This window comes from Bombina bombina, chromosome 5, assembly GCF_027579735.1.
Source record: "Bombina bombina isolate aBomBom1 chromosome 5, aBomBom1.pri, whole genome shotgun sequence".
Lineage (NCBI taxonomy): Eukaryota > Metazoa > Chordata > Amphibia > Anura > Bombinatoridae > Bombina > Bombina bombina.
In genome coordinates, this window is record NC_069503.1 from 294,016,125 (window position 1) to 294,039,040 (window position 22,916).

Below are 22,916 nucleotides of genomic sequence, written 5' to 3' on the forward strand. Positions count from 1 at the left end.
TGTCGAGTGAGAGACCAAATCATTTGGTTCTTGCCTGGGTGACCTGCGGCTTTAGGATAGTGGTAAGCGTGCAAAAGTTTAGTTTGAAGATTCTCAGGAACAAAACACTTACCACTAGGTTTCCCAGGAGGTGAATTGGTTTGTGCAGCCAGGATCTCCTCCCCCAAGAGAGAAGTCAAATTAGTACGTATGGTAGCCAAAATATGGTCAGGAGGTATAACAGGAGTAGTAAATTGTCGAGAGAGGGCATCAGCCCTAACATTCTTACTACCAGGCAGGTAGGAGACCACATAATTAAACCGAGACAAAAATAGCGCCCACCTGGCCTGTCGGGGCGAAAAACGTTTTGCTTCAGATAGATAAGTTAAATTCTTGTGGTCAGTAAGAATGAGCACTGGCACGCTAGTACCCTGGAGAAGATGCCTCCATTCCTTAAGTGCCAAAATTATAGCCAGTAATTCCCTGTCGCCAATTTCATAATTGCACTCCGCTGGAGACAATTTCCTAGAGAAGAAACCACACGGATGCAAAGAACCGTCAGGCGTAGGACATTGAGACAAGAGGGCACCTACTCCAGTCTCAGACGCATCGACCTCAAGAACGAAAGGCAGGACAGGGTTAGGATGAGCCAGAACTGGAGCGGCAGCAAAGGCAGTCTTAAGACTATCAAAGGCCTTAATGGCAGTAGGTGACCAATGGAGTGGATCATTCTCTTTACGGGTCATGTCTGTGATAGGTTTGACCAAGGAAGAAAAGTTTTTAATAAACTTTCTATAGTAATTGGCGAACCCCAAAAAATGTTGAATAGACCGAAGACCAACTGGGCGAGGCCACTGCAGAACCGCAGATAACTTGTCAGGATCCATGGAGAAACCTGCAACGGAGATAACATAACCTAGGAAGGTTACTTGAGTCTGATGGAACTCACAATTCTCGAGTTTATAAAACAGGCCGTTCTCATGTAGTCTCTGAAGTACCCGTGTAACATCAGAACGATGAGCCTCAAGTATGGGTGAGTGTATGAGGATGTCGTCTAAGTACACCACAACACACTGTTGCAACATATCTCTTAGGACATCATTAATAAATTCCTGAAAAACAGCAGGAGCATTACATAGGCCAAAGGGCATTACAAGATACTCATAATGCCCGCTCCTGGTGTTAAATGCTGTTTTCCATTCGTGGCCCTCCTTAATCCTAACGAGATTGTACACTCCTCTCAAATCATGTTTAGTAAAGACCGTAGCTCCCTTGAGGCGGTCAAAGAGTTCCGTAATAAGCGGAATAGGGTAAGCATTCTTAAAGGGACACTCAGGTTAAATTCAAGTTTCATGATTCAGATACAGCATGTCATTTTAAACAACTTTCCAATTTACTTCCATTAAAAAAAATGTGCACAGTCTTTTATATTTACAAGTTTTGAGTCACCAGATCCTACTGAGCATGTGCAAGAATTCACAGACTATACGTATATGCATTTGTGATTGGCTGATTACTATCACATGGTACATGGGGAGTGGAAATAGACATAACTTTGAAATTTGTTATAAAAAAATCTACTACTCATTTGAAGTTCAGATAAAGTGCTATTGCATTGTCTTGTTATCTTGCATTTGTTGATTATGCAAATCTAATGTGTTGACTGGTCCTTTAATGGTAAGACGATTAAGACCCCTATAATCGATACATGGTCTTTACTCGCCACCCTTTTTCTTCACATAGAAGAAGCCAGCCCCTGCGGGAGAGCAGGATTTGCGGATGATCCCCCGCGACAGAGCATCGGCAACATACTCCTCCATAGCACAATTCTCTGCAACAGACAGAGGGTACACCCGGCCCCGAGGAGGAATGGCTCCGGGTTGCAGGTCTATGACACAATCGTAAGACCGGTGAGGAGGCAACGTACCGGCACACACCTTGTCAAACATGTCTAGGAACTCTCGGTACTCCTCTGGCAATTGAGATACCGAAGAAGTGCACAAGACTTTAACTGGTTTCCGAAGACAAGTGGAAATACATTGCGGGGACCATGACAAAATTTCGGACCTGCGCCAGTCGAGACTAGGATTGTGCTTTTGGAGCCAGGGATAACCCAGAACAACCGGAAAATGCGGAGAGTTTATCACCTGGAACTGGAGGGTTTCAAAATGGAGAGCCCCAACAGCCATAGACAACGGAGCAGTTTCGTGAGTAACGAGTGCGGGCTGAAGGGGCCTGCCATCAATGGCCTCAATAGCAAGCGGAACGGACCGAGGCAAAACAGGAATGGAGTGCTTTGATACAAAAGCACTGTCAATGAAATAGCCCGCAGCACCGGAGTCAACAAGAGCCTGGGTGACTATGGAGGAGTCCACCCAGGAAAGGACAACTGTGACCAAAGGTTTCTCCTTAAGTGGTTCCGGGGACGAGGATAAACCACCCAAGGTCTGCCCCCGACAGGACCTTAGGTGTGAGCGTTTCCCGGCCGTGTAGGACAAGACTTCAAAAGGTCACAAATTCAGGGTAATTTGAAATCACAGGTTTATTAGTCTCCCACAAGGGATTAGCCCAGGCAAGAGCTGTGTCAGAGAGTAACGAGATGAGAAATCCCACCTTAGCTCTGTCAGAGGGAAACGCCTGAGGTAACATCTCAAAATAAATGCCCACCTGGTTCAAAAACCCTCTGCACTGAATAGGATTGCCTCCATATCGCTGAGGTAGAGGTGCAGAACCGGACATGCTCCTGGTAGGCATAGGTGCAGCAGCGGAAACAGGAGCAGCCATAACTTGCGGGACACTTTGGTCCAAATGTGCAGTGCGAGTCAGCAGGGTTTGCAGGGCTAGTGCATATTGATCCAAGTGGTGATCCTGTTTATCCATCCTGGAAATGATGTCAGGTAAAGGTGGATTATTAGTACCATCAGGATTCATGGCCCTTGCGTAATGTCAGGGTACCTGGAATCAGACTGAGACGAGAAGTGCAAAAATAATCACACCTTTATTAATAGCAAAAAATAATAAAAAGTCCACAAGTCAAATAACAAGCCAGGAGTCAAAACCAGAGCTGGTAGTCAGACGAGCCGAGTCAGGAGCCAAAGCGAATAGTCAGACGAGCCGGAATCAGGAACAAGGAAAACAGCAGAGTCAGGAACAAGCCAGGGATCAGGAACCAGGAAGGACGTCAGGCAGCCAGGTAAAACACAAGAGCTCTCACAAACAGGTCTGAGACAACGCAAGGGCAAAGCATACTGAACAGAGGCCCTTTAAATAATAAGTGATGACATCACTATTCTGAGACCGCATCCTGTCTCACATGGATCATGCACAACTGTCTGGCCATAAAAGGAAGTGCAGGCAATGAGCAGCATCCCCCACAATGCACCAAGACAGGAAGAGAGGTGAGTAAAATGGCTGCCATGGCAAACACAACAGGGAAAAAACCCTGACAATAGGCATACATATGTTGTCGCATTAGTTTGCACTTTCTGTTTCGATCATTTACTATTTTTCTATCAACCCCTATGAAATTCTTAAGGAAATTTTCCATAAAAAAATAATTAAGAATTTTTTGTTACCATTCTTGTGATTTTTTATGTATTTTTAGGAATATTAATATATGGAATAACTTCATATATTTTTATGTAATATGGAGACTATTGACCAATTTTATTGTTGTTGTTCTTTTGATTGTATTGAGCATCATATTCATTTAGGAGAGTCCCCCTTTTCCTATATCTATAGACTTACCCTTAGAGTTAAAGAGTGTGTTATGTATCGCAATTATTTTACTATATTAGATCCATGACATTTTTTTTTAGATATAGTCTTAATGTAATATTATTATTACTATTGTACTTTTCCTCATAACTTGTATTTATATTTGTATTTATATTTATATTTGTAATGACCACTATAAGCATATAGATAATACAGTAAATGTGATAAAGTGTGATCATAAAGTGTGATCATATCACAATGACTTGCAGAGGTATTTACCTTAACTTCGGTGTAATAGAGATTGATTTTGTCTCAAGACTGTGATGGGAAGAGTATCATCACGTGAGGTGCTCCTCAAACAGCTTTTAAAGACGGTCACAATATCCAGTGGGCATGCCTCTGATGAAGTAGGAAGCCTCCTACGAAACGCGTAAAGCCACACCCACCGTCTATGCGTCACTGCTACCACAGCTGATCCACTTTCCGGCCAGAGCACATTGATCGGCTGTGAGTTACTTATGTGACGGATTTCTTTGGCCATTTATGTGAAACCTCTCCGAATTCTTATCTATTTCTACACTTTCACTTGCGGAGGACTGTATAGAGCAGGTGGTGGGCAAGAGGTAGATCGCGGTCTACCAGTGGACTTCGAGTGAATTTTGAGGTGACCACCTGCAAGATTTCAAAAGTCTGACAGCGGTATGGGCACTGTACTTCAGCATGCGCGACGCAGCTGTAGCTGAACTTGTTGCCCCAGCTTTGGTTACAGGACCTGCCACCTAATCAACCTGACATGGAGTCCAGCCAATAAAGTTACTTTGTAGAATGAGTCTCAAGCCGTCTTGATTGTGAGACCACTTATCATACGCATGCGCGGTACACAGATAAGGTTACTTGATGGTCCTAGTGTGACGTAAAGAGAGAGCTCTCGCAGTAAGTAAAGACAGAGCGGGGCTGTATTTGTTATTAAAATGTGCGGCTGATTTTTAAAGCTATATTATTTGTGTCAAAAATACAATTTTCAGCTAGCAGATCCTATTTGTGTCAAAAATAAATTTTCAGCCTGCAGGTCCAATTTGTAACAAAAATAAAATCTTTGCACCCAATTACGCAGTGTGTGCTGGAATTTTTTGGGGGGCATATTTATCAAGCTCCGTATGGCGCTTGAGGCCCCTTGTTTCCGGTGAGCTTTTAGGTTCGCCGGAAACAGAAGTTATCAAGAAGTTATGAAGCAGTGGTCTAAGGACCGCTGCTCCATAACTTGTCCGCCTGCTCTGAGGCGGCGGACAGAAATCAACCCGATCAAATACGATCGGGTTGATTGACACCCCCTGCTTGCCGTGAATCTGCAGGGGGCTGCATTACACCAGCAGTTCACAAGAACTGCTGGTGCAATGATAAACGCCGACAGCGTATGCTGTAGGCATTTATCCATGGGCAGTGATTATTGTAATTATTATTATCAAGACTGGTGGGGTTTTTTTTTTTAGTTTGGTGACCACATCTACTTGGAATAAAATTAAAGGTAGCCCTTGCCTTAAGTCTGCCCACCCCTTGTATAGAGGATGGTCTTTGAACAATATCAGGGATGAGTTTTCCCTAGCGAGGATATTAAGACCTCTTACCTTGGAAATATCTTGGGGATCAAACAGACCCATGAGCTCCTTTACTGTGCATTTTTTGTGCTTTTTCTATACCTCATGTACCTCATGTATTGAGGTTGCAATGTGTGAGTGTTCATTTGTTATTGTTTAATAAATCCACATGTTTTTTTAACTTACTACGCTTAAAGGAGTGTGCGCCCCTGTATCCCTCTTTAGTTTTCATGTCCATTTAACCTATATGTATCCATTTTAAATACAATACTCCTCCAACTCATCCGGACCCATCAAAAGACAAACAAACTATTATTAGTTTGGCAGTGAATTTCTGCTCAGCTTGGAAGGATATGTAAGCTCTGGAGCTTGACATTAACCATTCCTGACTTTAACTCCTTCGTCCTGCAACACTCCTAGTTCACTGTACTATCCAGAGCTATTCCTATTGGATTCATTGAAGTTCTATTTATTGTTTCCTGCAGCAAAATATTCTTGTGGGAAAAAAAGGAACTGCAGATGTCCCCCATGTAGACATATTAAAGCTGCCATATGCATGATTTTGAGTAGCTGGTGGACATATTTCATGGGCTATATATTATTGCAGCTGCTATTGCTGATCCCAGGTTGTCTGTGAATGTCTATAAAATGCCAACTCACATGCAGACTTTCAAATGTATTCATATTTGTCTAACTCCTCATGGGACTGCAATTCTTAAAATCTTGTTATGATGGCTAATTGGAGGACACAGGTAGCTCCCTCCAGAAAACAAAAAAAATAGCTAAAATAAGTATTTATTGCATTAGGCTTCATGGTGTTTAAAAAATATCACTTTTATTTTACTAAAGAGTACATTGATTTTGTTTTTTTATTCTTTTCATTTGTCTCCTTTTAATATTTCTGTTAGAGTATTTCACTCTGCTTTAATGTTTCACTCAATCTCAGGCTCTGAAATCATTTTATATGACTCACTAAATCCTGTAGATGGTATCTGAACACTATTCATACACTATTCATACACATAAGAATTACCATAACAGAAGACATATCTTAAATCTTCAGGATATTATGTATCAATATACTGTATGTTATCATTTGTTTTTACCCAGTCTGCTTGTCTCTCTTTAAAGTAAAAATAAAATGAAAATAGTTAAATAAAAATGACTTGGTGTATGTCTAGATAAAATCAATTTATCTCTATTATCTGATGGTAATTTTTGGGCGTTGCATGTGGTAGAAACAAGCTTTTATAATGCCTGGAAGGCAACAGATGGCTTGTGCACACATTTGATATTATTAAATAAAATACTATGATTAGCCTTACAGCGGATATTTATCATACACTCTTTTTTTCTAGTCCATTACTTTCAAGGCATGTTTTATAAAGCACTGTATAAACACATTTTATAATTTTGCTTACTATATATATGAAAAGCTTCTTACCAATTGTCTTGTTTACAATTTAGTTTTGCTTGTAGAAGACATGATTTTTATGAAATAACTTTTACCCAGCATATTTGAGTCTGCAATTCTTCATTTTTCTTTTTCAGATAGTAATAATACTACTGGGGATGAAGAGACCAACTTTGATCGAAATTATATTAAAAAGAAATTGGAACACGGATTAACAAGGATATGGCAGGTTGGTTTATCATGTATTATTTTCTAAAATCGAACGCATTTGATTTTTTGAACCAGAAACTTCAATGATACTAAGTAACATATTCATATATAACTGTTTATTTACACCATCTTATGCAATATATTTTAAGTGACATTCTAGTATAAAAGAAAAATTCTTTATCTCATCAGAGTATTTTTTTGTGTGTTTAACCTCTTCAAAGTTGAGCCCCTGATGAGTATACCACTGGTGATGATATATAAATCATGCATACATGCTCATTCTTTAATCAATGGCTGTATTCTTATCTAAAGTAGAATGGTAGATATTCCAGAAGTGCAGCCTTGACTATGTGTTTAACAGTTTCAGTGGATTAAATACATGGTAATGTCACTGCAATGTCCCTTTAAGAATGCTGTAACTGCCCAAAAGTTGTATACAAAATCTTGGACTCCACTGACCAGATAACATATTTTGGTGATTTTCAAAGTGAAAATAAGTTAGCACAATAACTTCAGTGAACAAACAACATAATTCTGCAAATTTTTATGTAATTACTATTTTTATTATTATTTGCTGGGTTTAACGTACTTAAAGGGACACTGAAACCAAATTTTTCTTTCATGATTCAGATAGAGAATGAAATTTTAAGCAACTTTTTAATTTACTCCTATTATCTATTTGTTTTCGTTCTCTTGCTATCTTTATTTTAAAAGCAGGAATGTAAATCTTAGCAGCCAGCCCATTTTAGGTTCAGCACCATGGATAGCGCTTGCTTATTTGAGGCTTACATTTTCCCACCAATCAGCAAGCATAACTCAGGTATTCAACCAAAAATGGGCCGTCTCCTATGCATCACATTCCTGCTTTTTAAATAAAGATAGCAAGAGAACGAATAAAAAATGATAATAGGAGTAAATTAGAAAGTTGCTTAAAATTGCATGCTCTATCTGAATCATGAAAGAAAAATATTGGGTTTAGTGTCCCTTTAAGAAAAAAAATAGTAATGTGGCCTCTGCTAAAGCTTGGACACCCTTCAAGGCACTGCTTTTGTGTAGCCAGCAGACAAACTGTACTTTCTGTACTTTAAGAATATTTATCTAATCTGTCCTACATAATACTTAGTTCACAATCAGGTAGATTACAAGTTATGCGCGCTAGAGGGTTTTTAACGAATGCAACAAAAGTTGCGTTATTTCACCCTCAGCCATTACAAGTTTTGAAACAGCCGGCTTGTGCTTGCGATATGTTTGCGTTGAGCTCCATACTGCATAAAATACAAGCGCTGTTTTCACGTGCTCATGCACGCTTTCCCCCATATGCATCATTGGGGAGAGAGTGTCAGAAAAAAACCTAACTCCTGTGATCGTGGTATGAAAAGCTCCGTAACGCAGCCCCATTAATGTCTATGGGGGAAACAAAAGTTATATTTAAACCTAACACCTTAACATAAACTCCACGTCTAAACACCCCTAATCTGCTGCCCCCGGCATCGCTGACACCTACATAATGTTATTAACCCCTAATCTGCCGCTCCCGATATCGCCGCCACTATACTAAAGTTATTATTTCTTCTTCCCCTGTACCCAGGGGCGTATTTATGCCTAGGCCAACAAGGCCGGTGCCTAGGTCGACAGATTTTTTTAGGGGGCGGCACACTGGCACTTATATGTTGGCAACTGCATATATTTATTTATTTTTTACGCTAAAATAATTTTTTTTTTGTGCCCGGCGGTCACGTGACCCGGCTTTTGCCAAGGTTATGTGACATTTTCTAACTTCCGCCCGCCTTCCGGTCTGCTCACTCAGTCACAGTTGCCGCACATGGATGGAGGGAGACGCGCACCTGATCTCTCTCCCAGGGCAGTGAGGAGCAGCTGTGAGTGGGATCGCATCGGACCGGTGAGGAGGGGGGTGATCCGGCGGGTGGACTTACCTGTGAAATAAAACCTAACATTACAAAAATAAAAATCACTAAAATTACAAAAAAATAAAAAACCTACCATTACAAAAAATAACAAACGAAATTATCCAAAACAATAAAAATTATTCCTATTCTTATACCTTTTTACAAAAAAAAAAACACCCCAAAATAAAAAACCCTAATCTCTAATAAACTACCAAGGGCCCTTAAAAGGGCCGTTTGTAGGGCATTGCCCTAAAGATATCAGCTCTTTTTCTACAAAATAAAAACAAACACCCCCTAACAGTATGCAAATCCCCACCCCCCAAACCCACAAAATAAAAATAAAGTAAAACCTAATCTACCATTTGCCCTGAAAAGGGCATTCAGCTCTTTTGCTGCCCATTAAAAATACAAAATGGCTATTCTAAAAAGAAAAACCCACCCCAAAACAAAACAAAAAAAATACACAAAATAATAACAATTATTCCATTTCTAATACAAATTTTTTTTAAAAAAACACCCTGAATTAAAAAACCTAATCTAGAATAAACTACCAATAGCCCTTAAAATGGCCTTTTGTAGGGCATTGCCCTAAGTTAAACAGCTCTTTTACCTGAAAAAAATACAAAGACCCACTAACATTACAAACCCCCACCCTCCAAACCCACAAAATTAAAAAAAAACTTTATTAAAAAAAGCTAAGCTACCCATTGCCCTGAACAGGGCATTTAGCTCTTTTGCATTGCCCTGAACAGCCTAAACTAAAAAAAAAAAAAAAACACCCAAAAAACCTTAAAAAAAACCTAACACTAACCCCTCTTTAGGTACTCAAAGTTGCTGAAGTCCCTCTTGAAGGATTTTCATCCCGGCGGCTCCATCTTGATCCAGGCAGCTCTATCTTCATCCAGGCGTCATCTTCTATCTTCATACTGGCGGCGCGGAGAGCGTCTATCCTGAAGACATCCGGCGCGGAGCATCCTCTTCATACGGTCACCCCTGTATACTGAATCTTCAATACAAGGTACGCGATTCAAAATGATTTGAACAGCCAATAGAATTTCAGTAGCTCTCATCCAATAGGAATGAAAGGGACGCCATTTTGAATTGCGTACCTTGCATTGAAGATTCAGTATATGGCGGCGACGTATGAAGAGAATGCTCCGCGCCGGATGTCTTCAGGATGGACTTGCTCTGCGCCGCAGGGATGAAGATAGAAGATGCCGCCGGGATGAAGATCCTTCAAGCGGGACTCCAGCAACTGTAAGTGGATCCTCGGAGGTTAGTGTAAGGATTTTTTAAACTTTTTTTGGGTGTTTTGGAGGTTTTTTTAGTTTAGGGTTTGGACTTTTCTTAAAAGAGCTAAATGCCCTTTTCAGGGCAATGCAAAAGAGCTAAATGCCCTTTTAAGGGCAATGCCCATTCAAATGCCCTTTTCAAGGCAATGGGTAGCTTAGGTTTTTGTTCAGAGTTAGGTTTTTTTATTTTGGGGGGTTGGTTGGGTGGTTGGTTTTACTGTTGGGGGGGTCTTTGTATTTTTTTTACAGGTAAAAGAGCTGTTTAACGTAGGGCAATGCCCCACAAAAGGCCCTTTTAAGGGCTATTGGTAGTTTATTGTAGGCTACAGGTTTTTTTTTTATTTTGGGTGGGCTTTTTTATTTTTATAGGGCTATTAGATTACGTGTAATTCTTTTTTATTTTTGATAATTTGTTTATTTTTTGTAATTTAGTATTTTTTATTTTTTGTAATTACATAGTTTAAATTTTTTATAGTAGTGTTAGGATTTTTTTAATGTGTATTTTAGTTTTGTTTAATTGGTAGTTAGTTTAATTTTAGTTTAATAGTTATATTAGTTTAATTGTTTGTTTAAACTTAGTTTTTTTAATTTGACAGGTAAGATTTAATTTAAGATAGGGAAATTGTAATTTTAATCTAAAATTAGGGGGGCGTTAGGTTTAGGGGTTACTAGTTTAAATTAGTTTATTTTGATGTGGGGGGATTTTGGTTTAGGGGTTAATAGTTTAATTTGGTATATTTTGTTGTGGGGGGCTTGAGGTTTAGGGGTTAATAGGTTTATTATAGTGGCGGCGGTGTAGGAGTTAATAACTTTAGTATAGTGGGGGCGATGTGGGTGTACGGCAGATTCGGGGTTAATAATACTTAAATAGTGTTTGTGATGCGGGAGGGCAGCGGTTTAGGGGTTAATAACTTTATTATAGTGGCGATGATGTCGGGGAGCAGCGGAATAGGGGTAATAAATTTTATTAGTGGCGGCGATGTTGGGAGCGGCAGATTAGGGGTTAATAACTTAAAAATAGTATTTGCAATGTGGGAGGGCCTCGGTTTAGGGGTTGATAGATAGTTTATGGGTGTTAGTGTACTTTGTAACACTTTAGTTATGAGTTTTATGTTAGTATTTTTGCGTAAAACTCATAACTACTGCTTTCAGATGGCGGTACGGATCTTGTCGTTATAGAGTGTAACGCAAACTTTTTAGCCTCAATGCAAAACTCGTAATGGCTGCGCTATGGAAGTCCCATGAAAAAACGTGTTTTTTTTTTAGTGTGGGATTGACGTTGCGTTACAGGCTAAAAGGCTTGCGGTACAGCTATACCGACAAGACTCGTAATGGCTGCGGTGCTGTTTTAACGCTGAAATTACCATTTTTTCAGCGTTAAAAGACGAACGCACAACTCATAATCTACCTGAATATTCTTAGGTTGTCTTGTATGCATTGCAAATTTAAGGTCAACCCAGAGATTTTCCAATAGTATTCTAGTTTAGGGACTGAGACTGCCATTCCAAAACCTTAATCTTTCTTTTAGTGGAGTACTTCATGATTGATTTTGAGATGTGTATTAGATTATTGCCTTGGTGAAATATTAAACCTCTTTTCATCTTTAGTTTCTTCTCTTACTGTGAATCATTGGCTTCCAGGATTTGTTGATATTTAGCAGAATTTATGTTTTCCTTTACCTTTACAATATTTTTTGTGCCACTGGCAGCCACCAAACCTCAAAGCATAATTAATCCACCCCATGCTTTACAGTTGGCAATTTGTTAATTTATTTAAGTGCTTTTTCTATTTTTTTTCTCCAAACATAGCTTTAGTGATTGCCAGATAGTTCAGGTTTTATTCTATCAAAACAGTCTTGGTCCAAAAATGCCTTTGGCATATCCACAGTATGTGTTATGTTTTATACTTCACACATTGAAGCTAATGATCAGTACTCAAGTGAGGTTTCCTTCTGCTTACCCTTCCATGCAAATCATGTTTGTGAATGGGGGCACCACCACTCCAGTAGCAGCTAAATCTTCTTGCAAGTCCTTTGCAGTGATATGGGGGTTAGCGTTTGCTTTCCTGACTAGTCTACAAACAGTTATATTGGAGAGTTTCCTTTCATTAGGTGGTGAGTGTCCATGAGTCATAACATGTGGGATTTCCCCTCCTAACCCATAGGAGGAGACAAAATATACCCAAAACACACCAGAGCTTTGAGTCCCTTCAACTTTTCATGGTTCTCAGACATTTTCTTTTGCCTCCTTGATGAGGAGTGAAGTGAAAGTTGAAGTGCAGATCTACTTATCCATGAGAGGTGTCCTCTAACCAATCTGAGGCTCATTTCCTCCTTGCATCCTATCGATCAAAGGAGCAGATGAGTTATCAACCAGGCAGTGAGGGATCTTTTCTCAGTGAGAAATGTCACAGGCCTCCCACATGAAATGTGGACTTGCCCACCAATCCCCTCAGTTGTAGATTCATTTACTTAGATCTTTAGCATTGTGCTTGCACTGCCAAGGATGGACTTAACTAATGGAAGCAAGTTGCTGCATCTGAGGTAAGCACAGTGGATGAAAGTGGTGGCAGGTAAGTACTTTGCCCCTTCATACCCCTTTGACTATTAGTATGAACATGTACACACACTTCACATAGTCTGGGGATATATATAAACCGTACACCCTATATTAGCAGTTTATAGCACTTTTATAAAAGAATAAAAATAAAAAAAGAAGGCACTCCAATGGTATAGTATTTCACTACTCCACTCCACCACACACAGCTTCTCATACATGAGGAAGAATCTTTCTATAAGAATACTACTATAAGAGATCTGGAATTAATGGGAGTGATTACTCCAGGTCCTACTTCAGAATTAAACCAGGGGTTTTATTCAAATCTCAAAAGAAAGAAGGGTGAATTTTCGCCTGATTTGGATTTCAAAATATTAGAGTCCTGAAAGTTCCTACTTTGAAAATTGAGACAATTTCCACTTTACTTCCTAGTGTAGGGGGGTCAGTTTATGCCTACAATAAACTTAACATCCCTATTAACAGCTATCATGTCAATGTCCTAAGATTTACTTTTCTATACAAGTCATCAGTTCAGTGTTTACAAAGCTCTGTTGTCTATAGTTCGAACTCATAGAATATCTGTAGCTACATACATTGACAACCTTCTGGTTTGGCTTCCTCTTTTCATCTGGCTGTGTCTAACAATCAGATGGTGCTGCAGTTGCTTCAGAGTCATGGTTAGAAAATTAATTTTCCAAAGAGCTCTTTAAAGGGACATAGAACCCAATTTTCTCCAACATAGGTGTGTCCGGTCCACGGTGTCATCCTTACTTGTGGGATATTCTCCTCCCCAACAGGAAATGGCAAAGAGTCCCAGCAAAGCTGGCCATATAGTCCCTCCTAGGCTCCGCCCACCCCAGTCATTCTCTTTGCCGTTGCACAGGCAACATCTCCACGGAGATGGTTAAGAGTTTTTTTGGTGTTTAAATGTAGTTTTTATTCTTCTATCAAGTGTTTGTTATTTTAAAATAGTGCTGGTATGTACTATTTACTCTGAAACAGAAAAGGATGAAGATTTCTGTTTGTAAGAGGAAGATGATTTTAGCAGACAGTAACTAAAATCGATTGCTGTTTCCACATAGGACTGTTGAGATGAAGTAACTTCCGTTGGGGGAAACAGTTAGCAGACTTTTCTGCTTAAGGTATGACTAGCCATATTTCTAACAAGACCATGTAATGCTGGAAGGCTGTCATTTCCCCTCATGGGGACCGGTAAGCCATTTTCTTAGTCAAACATAAAAGAATAAAGGGCTTAAAAAAGGGCTAAAAAACTGGTAGACATTTTTATGGGCTAAAACGATTGCTTTATTGGGGCATATTATGCAGATTCTAGCTAACAATTGGCATTATAATCTTGGGGAACGTTTAAAAAACGGCAGGCACTGTGTTGGACACCTTTTTTAGTCTGGGGGCCTTTCTAGTTATAGACTGAGCCTCATTTTCGCGCCATTACTGCGCAGTTGTTTTTGGAGAGCAAGGCATGCAGATGCATGTGTGAGGATCTTAGAATCACTAAAAAAGCTTCTAGAAGGCGTCATTTGGTATCGTATTCCCCTCTGGGCTTGGTTGGGTCTCAGCAAAGCATATAGCTGGGACTGTATAGGGGTCAAATTTAAAAACGGCTCCGGTTCCGTTATTTTAAGGGTTAAAGCTCTGAAATGTGGTGTGCAATGCTTTTAATGCTTTAAGACACTGTGGTGACATTTTGGTAATTTTTGAACAATTCCTTCATACTTTTTAACATATTCAGTAATAAAGTGTTTTCTGTTTGAAATTTAAAGAGACAGTAACGGTTTTATTTTAAAACTTTTTGTGTGCTTTGTTGACAAGTTTAAGCCTGTTTAACATGTCTGTACCTTCAGATAAGCTATGTTCTATATGTATGAAAGCCAATGTGTCTCCCCATTTAAATTTATGTGATAATTGTGCCATAGCGTCCAAACAAAGTAAGGACAGTAATGCCACAGATAATGATATTGCCCAAGATGATTCCTCAAATGAGGGGAGTAAACATGATACTACATCATCCCCTACTGTGTCTACACCAGTCTTGCCCATACAGGAGGCCCCTAGTACATCTAGTGCGCCAATACTTATTACCATGCAACAATTAACGGCTGTAATGGATAACTCCATAGCAAATCTTTTATCCAAAATGCCTACTTATCAGAGAAAGCGCGATTGCTCTGTTTTAAACACTGAAGAGCAAGAGGGCGCTGATGATAACTGTTCTGACATACCCTCACACCAATCTCAAGGGGCCATGAGGGAGGTTTTGTCTGATGGAGAAATCTCAGATTCAGGAAAAATTTCTCATCAAGCTGAACCTGATGTTGTGACATTTAAATTTAAATTAGAACATCTCCGCACACTGCTTAAGGAGGTGTTATCTACTCTGGATGATTGTGACAATTTGGTCATTCCAGAGAAATTATGTAAGATGGACAAGTTCCTAGAGGTTCCGGTGCCCCCCGACGCTTTTCCTATACCCAAGCGGGTGGCGGACATAGTAAATAAAGAGTGGGAAAAGCCCGGCATACCTTTTGTTCCCCCCCCTATATTTAAGAAATTATTTCCTATAGTCGACCCCAGAAAGGACTTATGGCAGACAGTCCCCAAGGTCGAGGGGGCGGTTTCTACTCTAAACAAACGCACTACTATTCCTATCGAAGATAGTTGTGCTTTCAAAGATCCTATGGATAAAAAATTAGAGGGTTTGCTTAAAAAGATTTTTGTACAGCAAGGTTACCTTCTACAACCAATTTCGTGCATTGTTCCTGTCACTACGGCAGCGTGTTTCTGGTTCGAGGAACTAGAAAAGTCGCTCAGTAGAGAATCTTCATATGAGGAGGTTATGGACAGAGTTCACGCACTTAAATTGGCTAACTCTTTTGTTTTAGATGCCGCTTTGCAATTAGCTAGATTAGCGGCGAAAAATTCAGGGTTTGCTATCGTGGCGCGCAGAGCGCTTTGGCTAAAGTCTTGGTCAGTGGATGTGTCTTCCAAGACAAAATTGCTTAACATCCCTTTCAAAGGTAAAACATTATTTGGACCAGATTTGAAGGAGATTATTTCAGACATCACTGGGGGAAAGGGACACGCCCTCCCACAGGATAGGTCTTTTAAGGCTAAAAATAAGCCTAATTTCTCCTGTTAAGTGTGGTCAGTCCACGGGTCATCATTACTTCTGGGATATTATCTCCTCCCCTACAGGAAGTGCAAGAGGATTCACCCAGCAGAGCTGCTATATAGCTCCTCCCCTCTACGTCACCTCCAGTCATTCTCTTGCACCCAACGAATAGATAGGATGTGTGAGAGGACTGTGGTGATTTTAATTAGTTTATTACCTTCAATCAAAAGTTTGTTATTTTATAATAGCACCGGAGTGTGTTATTCATTCTCTGGTAGAATTTGAAGAAGAATCTACCTGAGTTTTTTCTATGATTTTAGCCGGAGTAGTTAAGATCATATTGCTGTTTCTCGGCCATCTGAGGAGAGGTAAACTTCAGATCAGGGGACAGCGGGCAGATTAATCTGCAAAGAGGTATGTAGCAGTTTATTATTTTCTGACATGGAATTGATGAGAAAATCCTGCCATACCGTTATAATGTAAACTCAGCCTTAAATACAGTAGATGTATCTGGTATCAGGCTGTCATGTATGTATATTTTACACTTCAGTATTCTGGGGAATGGTACTTCACTGGATTTATACTGTATGCATAGTCTTAACCTAATTTGCAGGGACTTGCAATAGGTTTTTAAATAACAATTAATTTATTGAGGTTAAACGTTTTTTGCTGGCATGTAAAATCGTTTATTTCTCTGAGGTATTGGGTGAAAAAATGTTTTGGGCACTGTTTTTTCCACTTGGCTTTTACTACGCATCAAAAAACTCAGTCAGAGGTTCATTTTCTTCCTGCATGATCCGGTTCATCTCTACAGAACTCAGGGATCTTCAAAGCTTGTTTTGAGGGAGGTAATCATTCAGCAGAGCTGTGAAGATTGTAGTTGACTGTGATAAAAAACGTTTATTTGTGTATTTTTTCTGCTGTCAGGGTTAGTTATCCTTTGCTAATGGGAACAATCCTTTGCTAAAATTGTATATTTCTTACAAAGAGTTGATGCTATAATTTATTTATTTCAACTGTCATAATTTTTTCTGTGCTTCTTATAGGCACAGTTCGTTTTCATATTATTGTAAATTACTTGAAAAGCATTTCCAAGTTGCTAGTTAATTGCTAGTGTGTTAAACATGTCTGATTCAGAGGAAGATACTTGTGCTATATGTGCTAATGCCAAAGTGGAGCCCAATAGAAATTTATGTACTAACTGTATTGATGCTACTTTAAATAAAAGTCAATCTGTACAAATTGAACATATTTCACCAAACAACGAGGGGAGAGTTATGCCGACTAACTCGCCTCACGTGTCAGTACCTGCATCTCCCGCTCGGGAGGTGCGTGATATTGTAGCACCGAGTACATCTGGGCGGCCATTACAAATCACATTACAGGATATGGCTACAGTTATGACTGAAGTTTTGGCTAAATTACCAGAACTGAGAGGTAAGCGTGATCACTCTGGGGTGAGAACAGAGTGCGCTGATAATATTAGGGCCATGTCAGACACTGCGTCACAGGTGGCAGAACATGAGGACGGAGAACTTCATTCTGTGGGTGACGGTTCTGATCCAAACAGACTGGATTCAGATATTTCAAATTTTAAATTTAAGCTGGAAAACCTCCGTGTATTACTAGGGGAGGTATTAGCGGCTCTGAATGATTGTAACACAGTTGCAATACCAGAGAAAATGTGTAGGTTGGATAGATATTTTGCGGTACCGGCGAGTACTGATGTTTTTCCTATACCTAAGAGACTTACTGAAATTGTTACTAAGGAGTGGGATAGACCCGGTGTGCCGTTCTCACCCCCTCCGATATTTAGAAAAATGTTTCCAATAGACGCCACCACACGGGACTTATGGCAAACGGTCCCTAAGGTGGAGGGAGCAGTTTCTACTTTAGCTAAGCGTACCACTATCCCGGTGGAGGATAGCTGTGCTTTTTCAGATCCAATGGATAAAAAATTAGAGGGTTACCTTAAGAAAATGTTTGTTCAACAAGGTTTTATATTGCAACCTCTTGCATGTATTGCGCCTGTCACGGCTGCAGCAGCATTTTGGTTTGAGTCTCTGGAAGAGACACTTGAATCATCTACACTAGATGAGATTACACACAAACTTAAAGCCCTTAAGTTAGCTAACTCATTTATTTCAGATGCCGTAGTACATTTAACTAAACTTACGGCTAAGAATTCCGGATTCGCCATTCAGGCACGCAGAGCACTGTGGCTAAAATCCTGGTCAGCTGATGTTACTTCTAAATCTAAATTGCTTAATATACCTTTCAAAGGGCAGACCTTATTCGGGCCCGGGTTGAAAGAGATTATCGCTGACATTACAGGAGGTAAAGGCCATGCCCTGCCTCAGGACAAAGCCAAAGCTAAGGCTAGACAGTCTAATTTTCGTTCCTTTCGTAATTTCAAAGCAGGAGCAGCATCAACTTCCTCTGCACCAAAACAGGAAGGAGCTGTTGCTCGCTACAGACAAGGCTGGAAACCTAACCAGTCCTGGAACAAGGGCAAGCAGGCCAGGAAACCTGCTGCTGCCCCTAAGACAGCATGAATCGAGGGCCCCCGATCCGGGACCGGATCTAGTGGGGGGCAGACTTTCTCTCTTCGCCCAGGCTTGGGCAAGAGATGTTCAGGATCCCTGGGCGTTAGAGATCATATCTCAGGGATACCTTCTGGACTTCAAATCCTCTCCCCCAAGAGGGAGATTTCATCTGTCAAGGTTGTCAACAAACCAAACAAAGAAGGAAGCGTTTCTACGCTGCGTACAAGATCTTTTATTAATGGGAGTGATCCATCCAGTTCCACGGTCGGAACAAGGACAAGGGTTTTACTCAAATCTGTTTGTAGTTCCCAAGAAAGAGGGAACTTTCAGGCCAATCTTGGATTTAAAGATCCTAAACAAATTCCTAAGAGTTCCATCGTTCAAGATGGAAACTATTCGAACAATTTTGCCCATGATCCAAGAGGGTCAGTACATGACCACAGTGGATTTAAAGGATGCTTACCTTCACATACCGATTCACAGAAATCATTACCGGTATCTAAGGTTTGCCTTTCTAGACAGGCATTACCAGTTTGTAGCTCTTCCATTCGGTTTGGCTACGGCTCCAAGAATCTTCACAAAGGTTCTGGGTACTCTTCTGGCGGTACTAAGACCGCGAGGAATTTCGGTAGCTCCGTACCTAGACGACATTCTGATACAAGCTTCAAGCTTTCAAACTGCCAAGTCTCATACAGAGTTAGTACTGGCATTTCTAAGGTCGCATGGATGGAAGGTGAACGAAAAGAAGAGTTCTCTCCTTCCACTCACAAGAGTTCCCTTCTTGGGGACTCTGATAGATTCTGTAGAAATGAAGATTTACCTGACAGAAGACAGGTTAACAAAGCTTCAAAATGCATGCCGTGTCCTTCATTCCATTCAACACCCGTCAGTAGCTCAATGGATGGAGGTGATCGGATTAATGGTAGCGGCAATGGACATAGTCCCCTTAGCACGCCTACATCTCAGACCGCTGCAATTGTGCATGCTAAGTCAGTGGAATGGGGATTACTCAGATTTGTCCCCCACTCTGAATCTGAATCAAGAGACCAGAAATTCTCTTCTATGGTGGCTTTATCGGCCACACCTGTCCAGGGGGATGCCATTCAGCAGGCCAAACTGGACAATTGTAACAACAGACGCCAGCCTACTAGGTTGGGGCGCTGTCTGGAATTCTCTGAAGGCTCAGGGACTATGGAATCAGGAGGAGAGTCTCCTTCCTATAAACATTCTGGAATTGAGAGCAGTTCTCAATGCCCTTCTGGCTTGGCCCCAGTTAACAACTCGGGGGTTCATCAGGTTTCAGTCGGACAACATCACGACTGTAGCTTACATCAACCATCAGGGAGGGACAAGAAGCTCCCTAGCAATGATGGAAGTATCAAAGATAATTCGCTGGGCAGAGTCTCACTCTTGCCACCTGTCTGCAATCCACATCCCGGGAGTGGAGAACTGGGAGGCGGATTTCTTAAGTCGTCAGACTTTTCATCCGGGGGAGTGGGAACTTCATCCGGAGGTCTTTGCCCAAATACTTCGACGTTGGGGCAAACCAGAGATAGATCTCATGGCGTCTCGTCAGAACGCCAAGCTTCCTCGCTACAGGTCCAGATCCAGGGATCCGGGAGCGGTTCTGATAGATGCTCTGACAGCACCTTGGACCTTCAAGATGGCTTATGTGTTTCCACCCTTCCCGATGCTTCCTCGATTGATTGCCAGAATCAAACAGGAGAGAGCATCAGTGATTCTAATAGCACCGGCATGGCCACGCAGGACTTGGTATGCAGATCTAGTGGACATGTCATCCTGTCCGCCTTGGTCTCTACCTCTGAAACAGGACCTTCTGATCCAGGGTCCATTCAAACATCAAAATCTAACTTCTCTGAAGCTGACTGCTTGGAGATTGAACGCTTGATTTTATCAAAACGTGGGTTTTCTGAGCCATTTATTGATACCTTAATACATTCTAGGAAGCCTGTTACCAGAAGGATTTACCATAAAATATGGCGTAAATACTTATATTGGTGCGAATCCAAGAGTTACTCATGGAGTAAGGTTAGGATTCCAAGGATATTGTCTTTTCTACAAGAAGGTTTAGAAAAGGGTTTATCCGCTAGTTCCTTAAAGGGACAGATTTCAGCTCTGTCCATTCTTTTGCGCAAACGTCTGTCAGAAGTTCCGGACGTTCAAGCTTTTTGTCAGGCTTTAGCTAGGATCAAGCCTGTGTTTAAAACTGTTGCTCCGCCATGGAGTTTGAACTTAGTTCTTAATGTTTTACAGGGTGTTCCGTTTGAACCCCTTCATTCCATTGATATCAAGTTGTTATCTTGGAAAGTTCTGTTTTTAATGGCTATTTCCTCGGCTCGAAGAGTCTCTGAGTTATCTGCCTTACATTGTGATTCTCCTTATCTGATTTTTCATTCAGACAAGGTAGTTCTGCGTACTAAACCTGGGTTCCTACCTAAGGTGGTCACTAACAGGAATATCAATCAAGAGATTGTTGTTCCATCTTTGTGTCCTAATCCTTCCTCGAAGAAGGAACGTCTGCTACACAATCTAGATGTAGTCCGTGCCCTGAAATTTTATTTACAGGCAACTAAGGATTTTCGTCAAACGTCTTCCCTGTTTGTCGTTTATTCTGGCCAGAGGAGAGGTCAAAAAGCTTCGGCTACCTCTCTCTCTTTTTGGCTTCGTAGCATAATACGATTAGCCTATGAGACTGCTGGACAGCAGCCTCCTGAAAGAATTACAGCTCATTCTACTAGAGCTGTGGCTTCCACTTGGGCCTTTAAGAATGAGGCTTCTGTTGAACAGATTTGCAAGGCTGCAACTTGGTCTTCTCTTCATACTTTTTCCAAATTTTACAAATTTGACACTTTTGCTTCTTCGGAGGCTGTTTTTGGGAGAAAGGTTCTTCAGGCAGTGGTTCCCTCCGTATAAAGAGCCTGCCTGTCCCTCCCGTCATCCGTGTACTTTTGCTTTGGTATTGGTATCCCAGAAGTAATGATGACCCGTGGACTGACCACACTTAACAGGAGAAAACAAAATTTATGCTTACCTGATAAATTAATTTCTCCTGTAGTGTGGTCAGTCCACGGCCCGCCCTGTTTTTTATGGCAGGCTAAAAAATTTTTTGGATTATACTCCAGTCACCACTACACCCTTGGGCTTCTCCTTTCTCGTTGGTCCTTTGGTCGAATGACTGGAGGTGACGTAGAGGGGAGGAGCTATATAGCAGCTCTGCTGGGTGAATCCTCTTGCACTTCCTGTAGGGGAGGAGATAATATCCCAGAAGTAATGATGACCCGTGGACTGACCACACTACAGGAGAAATGAATTTATCAGGTAAGCATAAATTTTGTTTTTCGTCCCTTTCGCAGAAACGGACCAGCCTCTAATTCTGCATCCTCTAAGCAAGAGGGTAATACTTCACAACCCAAACCAGCCTGGAAACCAATGCAAGGCTGGAACAAGGGTAAGCAGGCCAAGAAGCTTACCACTGCTACCAAAACAGCATGAAGGGATAGCCCCCGATCCGGGACCGGATCTAGTGGGGGGCAGACTCTCTCTCTTTGCTCAGGCTTGGGCAAGAGATGTTCAGGATCCTTGGGCGCTAGAAATAGTTTCTCAAGGTTATCTCCTGGAATTCAAGGAACTACCCCCAAGGGGAAGGTTCCACAGGTCTCACTTATCCTCAAACCAAATAAAGAGACAGGCATTCTTACATTGTGTAGAAGACCTGTTAAAGATGGGAGTGATACATCCAGTTCCAATAAGAGAACAAGGAATGGGATTTTATTCCAATCTGTTCGTAGTTCCCAAAAAAGAGGGAACATTCAGACCAATTTTGGATTTGAAGATCCTAAACAAATTTCTCAGGGTACCATCGTTCAAAATGGAAACTATTCGAACGATCCTACCCACCATCCAAGAAAGTCAATTTATGACTACCGTGGATTTAAAGGATGCGTACCTACATATTCCTATCCACAAGGAACATCATCAGTTCCTAAGGTTTGCTTTTCTGGACAAGCATTACCAGTTTGTGGCACTTCCATTCGGATTAGCCACTGCTCCAAGGATTTTCACAAAGGTACTAGGGTCCCTTCTAGCGGTTCTAAGACCAAGGGGCATTGCAGTAGTACCTTACTTGGACGACATCCTAATTCAAGCGTCGTCCCTGTCAAAAGCAAAGGCTCATACGGACATCGTCCTAGCCTTTCTCAGATCTCACGGATGGAAGGTGAACAAAGAAAAAAGTTCTCTGTCCCCGTCAACAAGAGTTCCCTTCTTGGGAACAATAATAGATTCCTTAGAAATGAGGATTTTTCTGACAGAGGTCAGAAAATCAAAACTTCTAAGCTCTTGTCAAGTACTTCATTCTGTTCCTCGTCCTTCCATAGCGCAGTGCATGGAAGTAATAGGATTGATGGTTGCAACAATGGACATAGTTCCTTTTGCACGAATTCATCTAAGACCATTACAACTGTGCATGCTCAGACAGTGGAATGGGGATTATACAGACTTGTCTCCGATGATTCAAGTAGATCAAAAGACCAGAGATTCACTCCGTTGGT

General features: G+C 41.0%; 1 protein-coding gene across 1 annotated transcript in view; it reads left to right on the forward strand.

Moving 5' to 3' along the window:
- VPS50 (VPS50 subunit of EARP/GARPII complex) overlaps positions 1-22,916 on the forward strand; it is a 994,344-nt gene that overhangs the window by 540,175 nt on the left and 431,253 nt on the right. The window contains exon 14 of the mRNA XM_053714049.1: positions 6,843-6,934. Coding sequence (XP_053570024.1) covers positions 6,843-6,934 — 92 coding nt within the window. The remainder of the gene's footprint in view (positions 1-6,842; positions 6,935-22,916) is intronic.